We start from the raw sequence: 17,696 nt of genomic DNA on the forward strand, positions 1-17,696 counted from the left end.
AACAAACATCCCTGCCCCAAATTCTGTGTTGTCACCCAAAAATACTGCATCTTCCACAACTGCCAATACACTTGACTCTAAGCACCAGCAGTGCAGCTGCTGTTCAGCCCTCGCTACAGAACTCTGCTCACTTCAGTCCATCACTGCTCACCCCCACGTGTTGCCTCCCCTTGCCTGGGCAAGGGAGAAGCAGATCCCCATGCCCGGCTTTTGGCCTGGAGCTGATCTGAACAGCAAGCTCCTGCACAGCCAGCCCAGGGACAGGGAGCAAACTCTCCTTCTCCCAAACTTCAGAGCATTCCACATGGGAGCAGAGCACAATGTGGGCAACGAAGCCCACGGGGAGAATGAGCCTTCAAGCACTGCTGAGGCCACGAAACTCCTCCAACTCTTCTTTCCTGACACCACGGGCTTGTGGCTGCTGGGCTGGCTGGCAGCAGAGAGCCAGCTGCTCCCACCTCCTGCTGGCTCTGCAGCGGGTGCAGCCACAGCAGCTCCAGCACGGTGCCCTCTGTCTGCTCTGGAGCAGAGGAGCTGCCAGCCCTGGGAGCAGCGCTCAGGGCTTGCCTGGCTTGGGGAAAACAGCTCAGCTCACAGCTGCTACTCTGCTTTCTGAGGGACATGTGCCTTGCCAAGGGTTGTGTTCCTCCCACCAAGGAAGATGATGTTCTCACCTGTCCAGAAGTCGACCTGCTGTGCTGGGAAGACGGGGGAGCATCCACTCTAATGGTATCCGAGAGGTAAACATTCCCAAAGATTCTCTGGACACTCCTCCCTTCAGGTTCCACCTGCAGGTTGGATGGGAGAAAGGGTCACAGAAACCTGTCAGCAAACATGGGGCAAAAGGACCTCTGGACATCAAGGCAAGGAGATCTCTGCTCACAGACCCTCAATTGCACCAGACAGCACTGGGGGCAAAGAGCTCTCGCTGGGGGCTGTGCAGGAGAGGCCAGTGTGTGTCCGGGGACACGGGGCCAGGGAGGGAGGCAGCGGAGTGAAGGTGCCTTTGTGAAAGCCATGGGCTGCCACAACAGAGAGAACAAACAAAGTGGTGTGCCCACAGCAGGGACAGGGAGAGGCAAGGAAACAAGCAGAGGACTCCAAAGCACTGCCTGGGCACACGAGTCATGATCCAGAGGAGCCTGAGGCTCTGCAGAGGCAGTGAAAGCCCACTTTACCTCAAAAGTTCTCCTGAGCTCACGCTTCTCTGGCTTGTCTGCTGCTGCTGCTGCAACCTGGTCCCGCACACATTCCACACCCCTCCTGGAGTGCTCAGACAGCCGCTTGCCCTCTGCTCCAACAGCCTGCTGGGTGTTCAGAGAGGAGATGATTCCCTTATTTCAAACACCACAAGAGCTGTCCCTCAGAAATCTCCATCTCGGGAAGCATCCTCGAAGCTCCAGCAGTGCAGCTGCTCTTCAGCCCTCACTACAGAACTCTGCTCACTTCAGTCCATCACTCTGCTCACCTGCTCCATTCCTTTCCACACCAAATCCAACCCACACATGTTGCCTCCCCTTGCCTGGGCACGGGAGAAGCAATTCCCCATGCCCAGCTTTTGGCCTGGAGCTGATTTGAACAGCAGCTCCAGAGCTGCCTCAGTCATTCCAGGCATGCCAGCAAACAATCTGGCAGCCAATGGTCTCTGGCTGGAGCCAGGCAGACACACAAGGCTGCCTGCTGCAGCCCGGGCTGCTTTGCCCAAGCAGGCCTAGACTGACAGGGATTTAGAATCCCACCTCTTCATGGGAAACTTCATTGGAATCTTTGAGAGACGTTGCAGTGGACTGAAGATCAGTGCCAGTGCCTACCTGGAGACAAAGCCTTTCCTTCAAGATGTCCAGGTCTTTCTTCAGAGCCCCTTTGGAAATTTCACTCTTGGTCAGTGCAACACTCAGGACTTGAGCGGTCTCTTGCCATTCCTTCAAAGCAGCAGCCCCATGCTCCAACTGTTCCTGCTTGGCTTCCCTCTCCACTTCCAGTTGTTGGGTGTTTTCCTTGACACTTCGCATCTCCGGTGTTTTCATTTCATTCTTCTTTTTCAGATCTCTCATCTGCTCCTCGTACAATTCCCGTTCACGCTGCCAAAACAGGGAGGTCACTCATTCCCTCTCTCAGTTTGCTTTTCATACCAGATCAGGACTCCTGCCACAGGCAGGCAAAGGCTGCCCCTCTCTCTCTGCCTCTCGGGATGCCTCAGACCTTTGCTGGGACCGCCCTTGACGCTGAGTCTTTCCCAGCTCACTCAGCCCATCCCAGCTCCCTTTCTGCCCTTCCCCGACCTCTTGCAGCTCCACTCGAGTGTTCCTTTGGGGAGCAGCTGCCAGAACTGCAGCCAGGATTCCAAGTCCACGCTAAGCAGGATTTAGGCGGTGCCATGAGGATGTGCTCTCCAGCAGGGAGAAAGGGAAGAGCAGACACCCCCAACATTTCATTCCCTGCAGCTGGGGTGACAGGAGTGGTTTTTGAGCTCTCCTGTGTAGAGTTTCCATGGCACCATCCCCGAGAGCCCCACTGCCCTCTCTTGGAGCAGCAATGGCCACATCAGTCTGTCATTCTCTGCTGCCACTCAGGACGAGTTCTCCCCTTGCAGGCACACGTCCTTATCTGCATCAGCACTTTGCTTTTCTCTCTTTTCTCCCCACTGGCTGCTCTCTGATGGCCAAGGCCAAACACCTTTCTATTAACAGCAAACTTGGCCTTCTCACCTCTCGTTCCAGGTCCAGGTATTTGAAATCTGGACGTGGGTTTGGACACGAGGAATTGCCCAGACCATGCAATGTCCATAGAGACAGTGTGGACATTGAGAACTACAGGGCACAAAACTCCAGCATGGAGGAAAACCAGCAGCCTCAGCACTAACTGGCTTTGACATGACTACGACATCTTTTCCTCCTTATTCAGAAGAATGCAGTTTGAAAAGCTCAGCTGGAAAGAGGTGCTCCTTAGAACTATTAACACAAGGGCCAAACATAGCTAGGAAATGGCCCTTCATGGCATCTGCCGTTCTCACCAGCACATCCTTCCTTTCCTTCTCCAGGCTCTCCAGTTTCCTCTGCAGAGATGCCACCTCCTGACAAAGAGTCACACCCTCTTCCTTCAGGGCAATGGCCTCTTTCTCCAGGGCAGTTTCTCGAGAGGTCTTCTGGTGTTCTGCCCTCCACATCGCTGCAGCAGGAAGGAGAAGGAGAATGAGAACAGCAAAGCAAAGGCAAACTGATGTGCATCCTGCAGGGACAACAGCACTGTCTTCTTGGCCTGCCTGTGTTTGCCAGCCCCTAAGGCCGCAAGGGCTTCCAAAGCTGACAGAAATGAAGGAGAAAAAAGCAGGACTCCAAGGGGCAAGGTTCAGAGGAATAGGAAAGTGTCTTTACTCTTGGGCTTGTGCAGAGTGAGCAGTCCAAGAGAGACAAAGGAGCGGGGATGCCTGTGCAGCCCTGCTCCAGAGAGGCCAATAGCCTGGGGGCTCTGGCAGGGCCTGGAGTTGGGGGGAATCGAGCTGAGGCATCCAGCTACAGCTCCTCAGCACAGACACAGCACCTGAAAGGCACCACCTGTGCACGGGATCAGCCATAGCACAGCCAGATGGCACTGCCAGCCACGGCATCTTCCTCGAGAAAAAGCTTTCACTGGCACTGGATGGAGAAATCTCCTGCTGGTTGTTCTTCCCCTCTGCCATCTCTGGGCACTGCCCTTTTCCTCTGTGTGGCATCAGAGATCCCTGCTGGGACAGGATGGGGCAGCGGGTGGGAGAGGTGAAGCTGTACCTGCTTGAATTTCTTCCAACTGTTTCAGCAGCTCCTGATTGCTGGCTCTGAGATTGTCCCTCTCAGCCTGCCCCATGCCCAGCTCCAGCTCCAAGGCCTGTATCTTCTTCCTTGCATCATTCTGGAAGAGGCAAGAGGAACAGAATCACCTGTCAGTGCCACTGCTGGCAGGAGACAAAGGGCTACAAACACTAAAGCAGAAATAGCCCAGGTGGGAGAGGGCAGCTGGACCGTACTGGTAGATGTGATCGTGATCCTCCTTCCTCCCCATGCTAGTGAGACAACCCCCCTACAAGAACTTCCACCCATCCTGGCCTTGGCACTCTGCTTGTCCAGCAGCCCAGCAGCAGGACAGGATTTCTGGGTGCATATTACCAGATCTTTCTGGGAATGCTCCAGGTGCTGCTGCAGGTCTTGCAGAGCTGCTGACACTCTGTCCACTGTGAGCTCTGCGGGGACATCCCCATCCTGAGAAGCACTTAGGCCCAAGACATGACCCTTTTCTGAAAAGAGAAGACATTCTCTTTCAAGATTTAATCCAACAGTCTCCAACAAACAAGGCCTCTTTCTACCTAGGAGGAGGTGCCTTTGTCATTGTCCTAGAGCTCGCCTTGCAGCAGGATGTGTGTCACAGGCTGACGTTATTTTGATGACCACTAATGTCAGCACTGCCCCAAAGACAACTGCATGGGCCCTGTGGCTTGACAGGACTTGGGCCCTTCTCCCTTCTGACTCTAATCACTTCTCTACAAACAAACATGGACTTGTGTCTCTGCAGGGAGACAAGACTTCCCAAGGCCTGAGTCAGCCTGAACTGACAGGGTGAGTGTGTCATACCAGGATGACCAGGAACCACCCCCTCGCTCCACCTGCTCTCCCAGCCTCCCACACTTGCCTGAGCTCCAGGTGACCAAGTCTCTGCTATCCCTGATCACGTGGTGGAGAACCAGGAGCAGTTTGTCCAGCTGGGATTGAGTTTCCTGGTGAGCACCACTGGCCTGCTGACACTTTGTGGCCAAGGCCTCTGCTCTGTTCTCAGAGCTCTGGAGCTTCCTACGCAGCTCAGACACCTCAGCCTCCAGCACCTGCACAGAGTCCCTCAAGCTCCGTTCTCCTGCTCGGGACTCCTCCAGCTCCTGCAGCAGCTGCTTCTCTCGAGTTGCCTGGGTAGCCTCCATCTCCAGCACTGCCTTCTGCAGGGCCCGCATCTGGAAGATGGATGCACAGAGCCTCAGGGACAGGGCTGCTCCTGAGGCAGCAGAGCAGGCAGTAGAGCAAGCAACAAAGGAGAAATGACTTCAGGCAAAAAAACATGCCCAAAACAGAAGGCACAGAGCCAAGGATTCCAATGGAAACAAGTGTCCTGAAAATAGGGAAAGGGAGCCAATGGGCATCCTTGAGGCTGCAGCTCTGAACACCGGCTGAACTGGCTGCGCTGGAAGTGCCCTCCCCAGCCTGCCATAGCCACGTCTGTGTGCCCACATTGCTCGGTGCCCAGCACAGGCACCAACTCCATCTGGGACAACACTGCTAACAGAGGGATGGAGAAGCTCCAAAGGAGTCTGCTGCTGCTTCTCCTCCCACATTTCCTGCTGGGACCCGAGAGAGAACGGAGGAAAACATCGGCAGCAGACACCAGATCCAGCCTTGGCCTGTGGGTGCAGCAGCACCCCGGGGCAGAACACGGCAGCAGTGGATGCTGCTGGGAGGAGAAAGCAGTTGGGGCCTCCAAGCCAAAGGTGATGATGTGTGTCCCTGGAGAAGAGGACGCCAGGGCACAGATTACCTGGGCGTTGAGCTTCAGCACTTGTCCTGTGCGGTTTGCACAGAGCTGCTCGGCCTCGCGAAGAGCAGAACGAAATTGAGACACCTGATTGTTCAGTGCCTGGTTCTTTTCTTCCAGTGTTCTGAGGCACAGGTTCTTTTCCTCCAGAGACAGAAGCAGCCTAAAAGGGAAGCATGCAACTCATTACTACACGGTATCACATTTTAGGAACTCTTAGGACTCGCACCACCTCGGGGAAAACTGCTCTGTCTGATGAGGTTTGTCTAAACAACGTGGCTGTTTGTTTGTTCCCCCTGCAGTCACAGCCCAGCATGTGCCCACTCTGCTTTTATTCATGAAAGAATGGGGAGTTCCTGCCTACATGTCCTACCTTCTTCTTGAGATGGGAATGTGAATATAGACCTAACAAAGTCTTGCCATGAAGAGATTAGGGGAGAGGAAGAGTTTTCTTCTGACTACCCAGGCTCCAAGGGGGAAAGGTTTGGTCAACATGGAAGAGACATTTCCTTGCCCCATCTTGTATGTCCAGGTAGGAGGAGCAGCACCCTACAGCCAGAGGATCTCGGGGAAGTTCCCTAAGATTTACCAGCACCCATCCTACTTCCAGCTGGAGAAACAAAGGCCGATAGCAGAAGTGGCAACAGAGCCTTGGAGCACAACCTGATGGAAGATGCAGAAACCTGCAGGCAAGCAAGAGGGCCCTGCCCTTTCTTTGTCTTCTTCTCGAAAGAAGAATCCTGTGGCACTGAAGACCGGCAGGACTTGGTCAGCTGGAGGGGCCCCGCTAACCTTGGTCTTGTCTCTTGCATTCTTTGCACAGTCAGTATTGCCTGTGACTCTGGAGGCTGGCAGGGACCCTGCTTGAGCCCCCCCAGGCACCTGGGGGCATTTTCTGAGGAACGATGCAACAGAGACATTCTTGGTTCTTGGGTGCCTTTGAGGGGAATCTGGCCTAGGTCAGCAATCAGGGCCTTGAGATGGTTCTGCCAAGCAAAGGCATCAGGATGCCAGGCTGCTCCAGATCCCAAAGGCTTCAAGTTACAGGACCCAAGGCGGAGCTGCTGGATGTGTCCAGCTCCTTACACTGCAGCTTGGGCAGTGTTAGCACACCCACCTCACAACAGAACACACCCCTAGAGGGAAAGAGCTACTCCAAAAGCCTTTGTCTTCAGAAAAACTCTAACTGAAGGCTTGAAAGAAAAGAAAATGAAACACAACATCCAGACAACCAGACGCGTCTGCACGGAGAGTTCAGAACTCTGCCACATAGGAAATGCTGCCAGAGCCCCTGGCCAGTGCAAAGATGGCAAAGAGGGAATCCATTCCCACAAGGCAGAGTCCCACAGGCTTTCATTTACCTGGCTTTTTCCTTCTCTAGGGTGTTCAAGGAAGCCCAAAGTCCCGAATTTTGGCGTGCCACTTCTTCCCATTGACTCCTTTCCATCTCCAAGTTCTTCAGGTGCACTTGCAGCTCCTTGTTCTGATGTTCTGCCTCCTCCAGCATCTTCTGGAGCTGCTCAACCTGCAACAGCTTCTGCCTTGACTGCTTCTGGGCCTCCCTCACATCTTGCTGGGCTCTCTGAACAATCGTTGCCTGGGACTCTCTGGAGGCTGCCAGCTGAGATGTCAACTCTCCCACCTCCAGTCAAACAGAACAAAGCAGTCAGAGGCTACAGCCACAGCCTGTCACTGTCAGCCACAGCAGAGGCTGTGAGAAAAGGCAAAGGCCAACTTTCCATTTCTCCCTGTCCTCAGAGCACCAGATTCACAATGCATACGGACAACTTGTTTCAATCTCTACGTGGCCCACCAAGGGCACCTGAAAAAGCACCTCCCACACCAAGGCCAGCAAGAAGAGGCCAGCAGGAATCCGTGCTGATGGTTGCTGGCCAACAGCCCAGAGGACTAGTCCAGCTGTCCAGGGCAGCAGCTGAGATTCAGCAGAGCACCGAGGGTCCTTCAGAGCAGCTGCCAAGGAGCCCAGAGCACGAGGCAGCCCCAGGGACCACCCCAGCAGCTGCTGCTCTGCCATGGAAAAGCAAGAAGGGCACAGACCCCCTGCTGGATGCTGCGGTGCCACTGCTCTTTCACTCACCTGCTTTTGTAGAGCCTCCCTCTGCTCAAGGAGGAGATTCATTTCCTCTTTGATGCCTCGTAGTTCTTCCTCGTGCCTCTTCTGCGCTGCCTGGATCTCCCCCCGAGCTTCCTGCAGCTCAGCTTGCAGCTTTGCCTGGATGGTCTGGCAACAAAATGCAGAGCAACTTCCTGCGACCTGCCCTCAGGCTCAGCTTTTCCCACTTGCTCTCTCAAAATCCCATTCCTTCAGCGACTTCTTTTGGCTTCTCTACCCAGCTCTGCTTCCATTGCAAGCCTTGCTTCCCGGGCCTGAGCTCTGGAGCTTGCCAGGCTCTGTGCTGCCAGGGCCTGAAGCAGCCCTTGCCTCCTGACTCCCAGCACCTGCCTTTTGTGCCCTTGCCACTGCCCTGCACTCTGTTCCCTGCCTGCTCAGACTTACCTGCCCCTTCTCTTGCTGCTCTTTCACCTCCTGCCTGAGCTGCTGCACCTGCTGGCAGGCTTGGCTTAGCTGTCCCCGAGTTTGGAGCAGTGTCTCTGATAAAGAATTCTTCTCCTTCTGCTTTTCCAGCAGGACCTGCACAGAAGGAAAGAGCAGAGGGCTTGACACTTCCCCTGCAAACTCTGTGTGGCAAGAGGCAAAGACTGATGGGCTCACGCGCTCTCAGAGCACTCGGCTGCTGCTCCCCTGGGCCACTGTCTGCCCTGGGGGGGACACAGCTTCCCAGGAAGTGACTTAGAACACAGCCCAGGAGACATCTCTGGGTTGCTGTTCAGAAATACTCCAGGCGAGTCTTTAAAAAGATTTGTCTCTTGTCAGCGTTCCTGCTGCGCCCTCCCTGTGCCCACAAAAGAAAAGTCCTACAAACTCAGTTTGGCTATGGACACCGACCAGTACACACCAAAAGAGGACCCTTAAGAGAACAGTGAAGATCCTCCGAGGTAAGTCTTAGGAAAACAGAGCACAAGAGCAGCACAAAAATCCCAACGGAAAGCTGATGTTTCTGCCGGGCTTCCTGTGAGAGGGCTCATTCCTGGGCCCAAAGATAGCCCTGTTCACCTTTCACCTCCCCAAATTCAATGTAGAAGGCATGGAGGGCATGCTCCACACAGCCCCATAGCCTGTCATCTCCCACAGCTCCAGCCTTGCAAAAAATCACACCAGTTCTCCTTTCACACTCCCTTACCAACAAAATGTCTATCAGGATCTATTCCTGTGCTGGACATTTTCAGGATGGTTGAGGAAAGCAATTTTGCTTGCTGAAGCAAGTGAAAATTCACAGGGTTTCTCCTTCTCGGACAAAACCCACATCAAAGTGTCCCCTCCTCCAGTGTGCAAAGCAGCTCTCTGCAACGAGGGCATGCCTGGCAGGGAAACGGCTCTTGTGGTGAGCAGTCCTTTAGTGACTGATGGCAGTCTGGCTGATGTGGCCAAAGCAGACTCTCTTTGTGCAGCAGTTCACACCGACAATACCATTTACTTGTCTTACACAAAGAAGGTGTCTCATGGCCCTTGCTGGTATTCAAGCCTGAAGACTACACTGTGGTTTTGAGCTTTTCTCTTCAAAAGCAAAACCTCTGCTGGGTATTTGCCAAACCTACCACATACTCCAGAACTGAGACTGTCTGACAGAGACCATCAGAAACAAACCCTTCTCTCACAGCTCTCCTGTAACACCCAATCCAAACCTCCCCCGGCACACTTGGGGCCGTTTCCTCTTGTCCTGTCCCTTGTTCCCTGGGAGCAAAGACCAACCCTCACCTGGCTGCACCTTCCTGTCACAGGGAGTTGGAGAGAGCGAGAAGGTGTCCCCTGAGCCTCCTTTTCTCCAGGCTCAGCCCCCCCAGCTCCCTCAGCCACTCCTTGTCACACCTGTGCTCCAGACCCTTCCCCAGCTCCGTTCCCTCTTTTAGAGGCTCTGGGGCTGCCCAAAGGAACAAATTTTGCAGAAGCATGTAACCCTTTGCTGATGAACATGCATATGCCTGGCTAATAAATGCATGTGCCATCTTGAGCCAGGTGTGCACAGCAGTGTCCCTCTCTTCTACTGCCAGAAACAGCATCTGGCCTGATCTGGCTGGCACAACTCCCACTCCCACAGGTGCTGCCTAGGAATAAGGTGTCCAGAGCCACGGTAACATCATGCCCCTCTTGCTCCAGCAGCTCCCTCTGAAGCTGCAATTCCTCCAGTGCCTGCCTGTTGACTTCCAGCTCCCTCTGCAGTGATGGGTCTTCTCCCTCAAGTGCAGCCAAGTCCTCCACTGTACAAGAAGGGGCAAGACAAGTTTTCAACGGAAAACCAGCCTCATTTCCAAAACCAACCTCCATCCTGTGCTGCTGCTCCGCCTTTTCCGCCTGGGCTGACGCTTCCTTCAGCTGCTTGCTGTTCTTCTGGCGCAGACTCAAGGCTCCTGGCTCCGGGATTCCAGTGCATTGCTGCAGCTTTTCCTTGGACTTCTCAAGGTTTTCACAGTCACTGCAGAGACAAGGCTCAGTCAGAAGAAGGAAGAGGCCTGAAGAGCCATCGATCCCATTTTCAGCCCTCCACAATGGAGCTGGGGGCAGTGGGCTAAGGAAGACCTTGCTCTTTCCCTCCCAAGGAAATCCTCCAGAGGCAAAGGGAAAGGAAGGCAGGATTTTGCCTTCCTTCAGTGAGAAGCAGTGGCTGGACAGGGGCTCTCAAAGAACAGAATTCAGGGAAGCAGCACGGTGAGAGGAAGGAGTCTTCTATTCCAACATCGCTGTGCATCTCCCAGGCAGCCTTGGGAGTCACAGTAGAGCATGAAAAGCCCTGACAGGACGATGCTCAAGAGCCACACTGAGGCCTACACATGGTAGGGCAGGTGAGTTCTTTGCCCAGAACACCTCTGAACTCCCAGACCTGGACGCAGATTGCCTCTGGAACGCAGGAGGAGGAGGAAGAAACACTCACCTTCTGATTTCTTCCATCACAGAGTCTATGTGCTCCCGGTGGCTACTGAGCCTCTTGCATCGCTCCTCCATTTTCTCAAAACATCGCTGCAAGCGCCCACAATTCTCTGTGGCTTCCCAAACCAATTCCAAGGGATGCTGTGCATCAGTGGATGTCAGAGTTGAGAGGCTGTTCCTGGAGGCTGCATGCTGGGAACGGTCAGCGCCGGTGATGGAACTGGCCATGCTGTCACTGCCGTCTAACAGCACCTGAAAGCCCACATCCAGCTGTTAGTCAGGTACTCTGTTCCTATTCCAAAGTACCACTGAGATGCCTCTTCTGATTCCACAAGAACCAGTGTCCATTTGTGGAGGACCAGTTTCAAATCCGAGCCAGCTCAGCACAGTTTACTCACCTCAGGGGCTCTGGAGAAACGTCCCTGGTGAGAAAGGCCTCGAGCTCCCTGGAAGAGCACAGGGAAGAGCACACTCAGACTGCATGGCTGCCCCTGAGGCAGTCGCCTCTAAATGCTTCCCAGCCTGGAATTCCAGCTCAGCTCCTTCCTCCCCTCCTTGGGAATATTTTCAGCCCAGTAGGTTGACAGCAGCACAAACAAACATGCTGGAAGGTGTCTCATCACTTCTTAGAACACCACAAGGGGAATTGCCCAGAGCCCCATCCAACCTGGTCTTGAACACTGCCAGGGATCCAGGGGCAGCCACAGCTTCTGTGGGCAACCTGTGCCAGGGCCTCAGCAGCCTCACAGGGAAGAATTCCCTCCCAATATCCCATTAGACCCTGTCCTTTCCCTGCAGGCCCCTGGCTTAAGACTCTCTCCAGCTCTCTTCCAGCCCCTTCATGCATTGGAAGGTCACCCTGGAACCTTCTCCAGGCTGGACAACCCCAACTCTTGCATCCTTTTCCCTTGGCACAGGTGCTCCAGCCCTTGGAGCATCTTCCTATCATCCTCGTGGCCTCCTCTGCACCACTGGGGATCATCTTGGAGATGTCTGGGAGAAACCCATTCTTGTCTCTGGGAAGCGCTCAGGCTGCGCTGTGAATTGGGCTGAGGGGAAGGCAGTGAAAGCTGCTCCCTTGTTTGTGCCCACACCCTCCAGTGGGACAAGGACGGAGGAGGAGATGTGGGTGTGCTCTGGGATGGCCAGGAGCCCCCCCATTCCCTCCCAGGCCTGTCCCCATGGCCAGCACCAAAGCTGCTGCTAGCTCTGGAACAGCCAACTGTTAATCCCTTGCTATTCCCAAAGGGAACTGTTCCCAGTGGCACAGCCCAGGCCCACCCAGGCCCCTGCTGGGCTTGGCACAAAGAGGGCAGCAGCTCTCTCACTCACCCGCCGGGTCTCCATCTGCCCCTTGGCACGAGCAGTGACCAAATGTCAGTGTCCAAAGGCCGTTGGCCTTTGCAGGGTCTAAACCCCAATCTCCAAAGGCTTTTGGCCTTTGCAGGGTCTAAACCCCAATCTCCAAAGGTTGTTTGACTTCGCAGGGTCTAAACCCCAATGTCCAAAGGCCGTTGGCCTTTGCAGGGTCTAAACCCCAATGTCCAAAGGCCGTTGGCCTTTGTAGGGTCAAACCCCAATCTCCAAAGGTTGTTTGACTTCGCAGGGTCTAAACCCCAATGTCCAAAGGCCGTTGGCCTTTGCAGGGTCAAACCCCAATATCCAAGGGTCGTTGGCCTTTGCAGGGTCAAGAGCACAAGATCAAAGTGCTGTTGGCAGTTGCAAGGTCAAAGCCCCAATGTTCAGGAGCTGTTGACAGTTGCCAGGGCGAAAACCCCAACATTCCATGGGCTGTTGATGGTTGCCAGGCTCCAAACCCCAACATTCCATGGGCTGTTGATGGTTGCCAGGCTCCAAACCCCAACATTCCATGGGCTGTTGATGGTTGCCAGGCTGCAAACCCCAACATTCCAGGGGCTGTTGGAGAGGCCCTCCCCTGGCTCTCCACCCATCCCAGCTCACTGCTGCCCGGCACCTGCACCAGCACCCCCACATCCCCACAGCCCAGCTGGGCAGCTGGGCAGGGACCTGGCTCATAACATGAGTTCAAAGTTGCTGGCCCAGACAGCATCAGTTTTAAGGCTCAGCATTCCTGAGACCCGCATGCTCTTTAGGGATGCGCTTAGTTCCTGAGTCACAGGAATTTGTCTGTCTCCCCTGACAAAGGGGAGGTGTAAGAAAAAGCCTCAAAAGGTTCTTGGTGCTTACAAATATTCATGGAAAGTAAAGCTCTGCATCTAGAACAGCCACATGAGGAGGAAAAATGGTGTTTCAGGGTCTTTTCAAATTCCTACAGAGAAATGCCAGGAGTTGCAGTGTTTAAGGCTCATAAAAGAGATTCAGAATCCCGAGACAGACACGAGTGCATTTTTTTCTCTGCTCTCTGTTTGGCAACATATCACTAGGTCTTCTAGGCAGAAGAAAAGTCTTGCTGCTTATTTCAAAGATTCCTCGTGTCTTGGGGTGACCTTATGATGTGTAGCCCATATCGCTGCCTATGCCCAGAAATTAATTTCTATGCCTCTAAACTGAGCACAACTTTTTCAAAGCAGTTTGCAGCTTGTTCAAGGTCACACACAGATAGCGGGGTTTTTTTTCCAGCTGCGGCAGGGGAGGGAGGAGGCACCTGGCTTGCGGCTTCCCGGTCAGCTTTTGGCCAGTTGTTCAGCTTCTTTTTCTCCGGAGAGAGAGGTGAATTTTTTTTTCCTTCCCTGGAATTTCGGACTTTCTCCCTTTTCCACTGGACTGCTACAATATTAGAACACATCAGGAGGACTTTCCACCGAGCGCAGAGGGCCTGGCCTTGGGCCAAGCCCCAGCTCTGAGGAGACCAACAGGAGGACTCTAACACTTTCCCAGGTTTTTTCTCCACAGCGAGAGATTTTATTGTTTAGCATTATTTTCCTTTTCCCGTGTGTTTGTTCAATAAATAGTTTTATCTCCTTCACTTTCCTTCAAGGAAAATTTATTTTTTCCCAAACCTGGTGGGGGAGGGGTGGTTGTGCCTTCTCTCAGAGGATATATTTCTAAATTTGGCCGGAACACCTCGCTAGGAACAGACCTTCCAGAACCAAATGCTTGGAAAAGCTTTGGTAGATATTTTACTCCTTCATCTTTGAGAACATTCATCTGTGTCCTAGGGAGAATTTTTGTGCCCCAGTTGACAGGAATTGGTTTCTGGCAGGGTACAAATCGTCTGGGGAAGAGAAGAGCGGCACCTGCCTTCTCCAGGGCCTCTCCAGACTCTCTCCAGAGACTGACGGCCCAGGGATGTCACTGCCAAGTTCAGCTTCAGAGACCGATGCAGCTTCGAGTCTCTGCTTCCAGAACAGCAGCTTTGGGCTCCTTGAGCACAGCTGCAAAGGAGCAGGACAGCTCCCGGTGAAGGTCTGAGCTCCTGGCTGGTCCTTGCACAGCTCTCAGTGTAGTTCTGCCAGTGCTGTTGGTCTCAGGCCAGCTGTGACTGCAGCAAGGACACCTGAAAGAGGCAGAAAGCCCAGCTCAGACAAGCCCACGTGGGCAGGAGCATCCGCAGCCCCACGGTACCGGCTGTGGGGGCAGACACAGCCTCCAACTCCAGCCCTCACCAACACTCTGCCCTTGGGGAAGGGGAAAGGAACAGGCTCCCACACTGCCCCTGAACGGAGCTCAGATGATCAACAAGTCCAGTTCATGGCTGGCAAACCCTTCCCTCATACAACCCTCAGCCACCACAGGTCGGGGAGAGAGAGTTCCGACAGGATTTAGGAACCCAGCTCTGATTCCCAAAGCACGCATTCGGGCCACTGACCCCTTTCTCCACGGGCTGTGCCTCAGCACGGGGGCCTCAGCTCCCCTGAGCTCCTGGAGGACTCTCCTACTTGAGCTGCTGGACAGCCAGCCCCGGCAGGAGGGGAATTTGGTGCTTGTGTTATAGCAGGTTGGCTTTCCCGGGCTGGTTACCTATATATCGATAATTAGTTGATGAATTGTTAAATAAAGTGCCTAATTAATGTACTATGAATTTAAATAGTTATAAGCTAATGAGTTAAGTGCGCGTGTGTACAGGAAGCAATGCATGGGTATAACCATTAGAGGCAGGTACAACAGGAACCTGATGGACTTTATAGAAGGATCCTTTTAGAACCATTACCCCATGAGACGATATCAGTACCCAAGACCCTGACTGGAAAAGGAGCTGACCAATGGAATGGATCCAATTAGAAATGATTGGTCAAGGATGCACCATGTTAAAAGGCAATCAGAACACCGGAAAGTGGCCAATCAGTGAGATTGAAAGCGCACCAGTCCTGGAGGTGACAGAGACAATAAAAACTGACCAAGTGCTCTGTACCAGGTTCTCTGGTGGAAACTTGTGGTCCAAGGGAGTACTCGATGTGTCACATTGTTCATTTTTCTGGCTTGTAGTGTAGGGTCTGAGCTTATCTTGGATCCTCGTTCTCAGTTGCTAATTAATAAACAAGTTAGCCTGCCAAAAGGTTTCCCACCTCGTTTATAACACCTGGGGTTTTTTGATGCCTTCTTGAAGCATTTTAGCACCCGAAGCCCCTTTCACACCGCCCCATTTTTTAATTATATGTTAAGTATAGCTTTAACTTCTTTATTCATATTTATTATGCTTCTACTTAATCTCACTTAATCCCGAGGGATTCTTAAAGGGGTTTTGGGGGTTTTCTTGGTTTTGCCACGTTTTTGTGCACAGTCCGCCTTTTCAACCCTCCATTCTTTAAATGTAACAAATATAGCCTTAAATTTTTCTATACTTATACAAATTTATTCCATTTTTGTCAGTTTTGTTAAGTTTTGAAAAGGTTTTGAGGCTTTGTTGGGTCATTTCCGGTACCCACCCAGCCAATGACTGAGGGGAGTTGGGCTGAGGCGGGAACAGCTCTCGCCCCGCCCCCTGTCCCGCCCAGCCAATGACTGAGGGGAGTTGGGCTGAGGCGGGAACAGCTCTCGCCCCGCCCCCTGTCCCGCCCAGCCAATGACTGAGGGGAGTTGGGCTGAGGCGGGAACAGCTCTCGCCCCGCCCCCTGTCCCGCCCAGCCAATGACTGAGGGCGCTTTTCCCCGCCCGCCGGTTGGGCGGGAGCCGCTCCCCACTTGTCAGTCAATGAGGGGGGTCCGGCTGAGGCTGGAACTTCCCCCTCTCCCCCTCCCCGGCCGATCACTCCCGCCCCTCCCTGCCTCGCTGCCACTGGCCCCTTGTGACTCTGAATTTTCCCCACCTGCCCCAGTCTGGACTGGTTTATACTGCTTTATACTCCCCCCTCCCCAGGCAGAGGAGCTCCTGTGCCCCCCACCCCGCAGTGGGTAAAATTCACCTCACTAGAAGTTCGTGTCCACAAAGGAGACCGAGGAGTCCTGTAAAATTGCCTTGATTTGGAGAAAGGGAGAAAGTCCGTCAGGTGTGTGTCCAACGGGGTCTCTCCCAATTAGTTGGAGCAAGTAGCCTTCTTTTCTCCTCATTTCCTGGCCGCATTTTCTCCTCCTTCCCTTTCCCTGTTGGCTGCGGTACTTGGAAGGTACTTGGGACTTCCCGATCCACCTATCCGTGTCCCCCCTTAGTATGTGCCCCCTGTAAAACACACGATCCATGAGCATTACAATTAGCTAAATCAAATGATCTATTTTAGTAAGCTTTACTAATTGGCACGGACTGCTGCTCAGCCAAAGTCATGCTGAAGTCCTGAACTTTGGGAAGAAGAACAAAGACTTTATAGGATTATGAATATTAATATCTTTGCCTAGGGTGGATTAAAAGCTAATTAGAGCCCCCCAAACTCCCATCTCACCTCCCACAGACTCCCAGAATGTCTCCGGAGCCACCCCAAACCCCCCTGTTAGCCCCTAGAAACGCCCAAGGGACCCCCCCTGTTGGAAAACCAACCAGTTTAAAACCACTTTTTTTATATAACTTTAGCCAGGTTTCTTCACCTTTGCCCCGGAGAAGGGAACTGAAGCTTCTTTCCAGGGCATTGTTTCTCTAGGTGAGGCCTGAGATGGGCTTAGCATTTCAACAGACTGGGAGTAGCCCCAAAGAGATGAAGGCCATCGACGGAACATCAACAGAACATCAGCGGCCATCTATGAACATCTACCCCAGACTCTGCCTCTGGCAGAGTTGGAGACATCTCCTCCAGAAAAGACTGATAAGAAAATCAAGGAATGAAGATCTAATTAACATCAGAAGAGAAGAAATCTGGATTCCATAGGAGAGCAATTGCTAAGAACTACACTCACTTGGGACCAATGAACACTGACCCAATTTGTTTCTATGACTTTTGACTGTATAAAAGATCTGGAAAATCTAGTAGAAGCCATGTGTCATGGAATGATTCTCTCTGCACACCTGGGCTATGTGTGGATGAGATGATTTCTGGGGTACATCCTGGCCAGAACAATATCCTGGCCAGAATAAAGTAATGCCTTGACTCTCTAACATTAAAAATGTTGTGTGAGGGCTTTGTTTTTCCCACAGTTTTGGTGACACCCCCAGGCCACACATCCAAGGACGTGTTCTCCTTCCACCCGGGGGGGGGGGGGGGGGGTAGGGGGGGAGGCTCTGTGGGAGTCTTGGTGTTCTGGGGTCCCATCTAGCGTTCGGGGGGGTTCCCCTGATTTTGGGGTTTCCTCTGATTTCATGCTCCCCCAGTTACATTTTCCTCCCATGTGGGGGAGCTCGGGGGTCCCAGCTTCTTTGGCAGGGGCGTCACCCTGATATTGGGGTCTTACAGCATGATTTTGGGGTGTCCCCCAATTTTAAAGCCCCCTGATTTTGGGGTCCCCCACAGGACATGTTCTCCTTGCATCTGAGGGGGTGGGCAGGTCTTGGGGATCTCCCATCTTGGGAGGTCTGGGGGATCTGGGGGTCCCATCTACTCTTGTGGGGTGTTACAAACAACTTATTGAGAGTTGGCTTTTGCCATATGTTTATGGGTTATGAATTACATTATGAGTTATAATATTAAATATTATGATATTTTCCTTGGGAAATATTAAGACAATGGTATATGTTAAAATGTTTAATGTTGTTAAAATAGTCTGGTTGTAAAGTTGTTTTTTTATAAGGGCTGCATGAGTTTGTGTGCTGTAATGTCAGTTCTGTAAGTGGGACACGCTGTTGCGAGCCAAACTTCGAA

General features: G+C 53.0%; 1 protein-coding gene across 1 annotated transcript in view; it reads right to left on the bottom strand.

The window, feature by feature from the left end:
* The window catches only part of LOC138101670 (centrosome-associated protein CEP250-like), a 57,736-nt gene extending 45,834 nt beyond the window's left edge, over nucleotides 1-11,902 (bottom strand). Inside the window, exons 1-4 of the mRNA XM_068999444.1 lie at nucleotides 11,888-11,902; nucleotides 10,954-11,001; nucleotides 10,560-10,807; nucleotides 9,950-10,103 (exon numbers count right to left, since the gene is read on the bottom strand). Of these exons, the coding sequence (XP_068855545.1) occupies nucleotides 9,950-10,103; nucleotides 10,560-10,807; nucleotides 10,954-11,001; nucleotides 11,888-11,902 (465 nt within the window). The remainder of the gene's footprint in view (nucleotides 1-9,949; nucleotides 10,104-10,559; nucleotides 10,808-10,953; nucleotides 11,002-11,887) is intronic.
* Nucleotides 11,903-17,696: the final 5,794 nt, after the last annotated feature.

Source organism: Aphelocoma coerulescens, unplaced genomic scaffold (assembly GCF_041296385.1).
Source record: "Aphelocoma coerulescens isolate FSJ_1873_10779 unplaced genomic scaffold, UR_Acoe_1.0 HiC_scaffold_39, whole genome shotgun sequence".
NCBI classification, from domain to species: domain Eukaryota; kingdom Metazoa; phylum Chordata; class Aves; order Passeriformes; family Corvidae; genus Aphelocoma; species Aphelocoma coerulescens.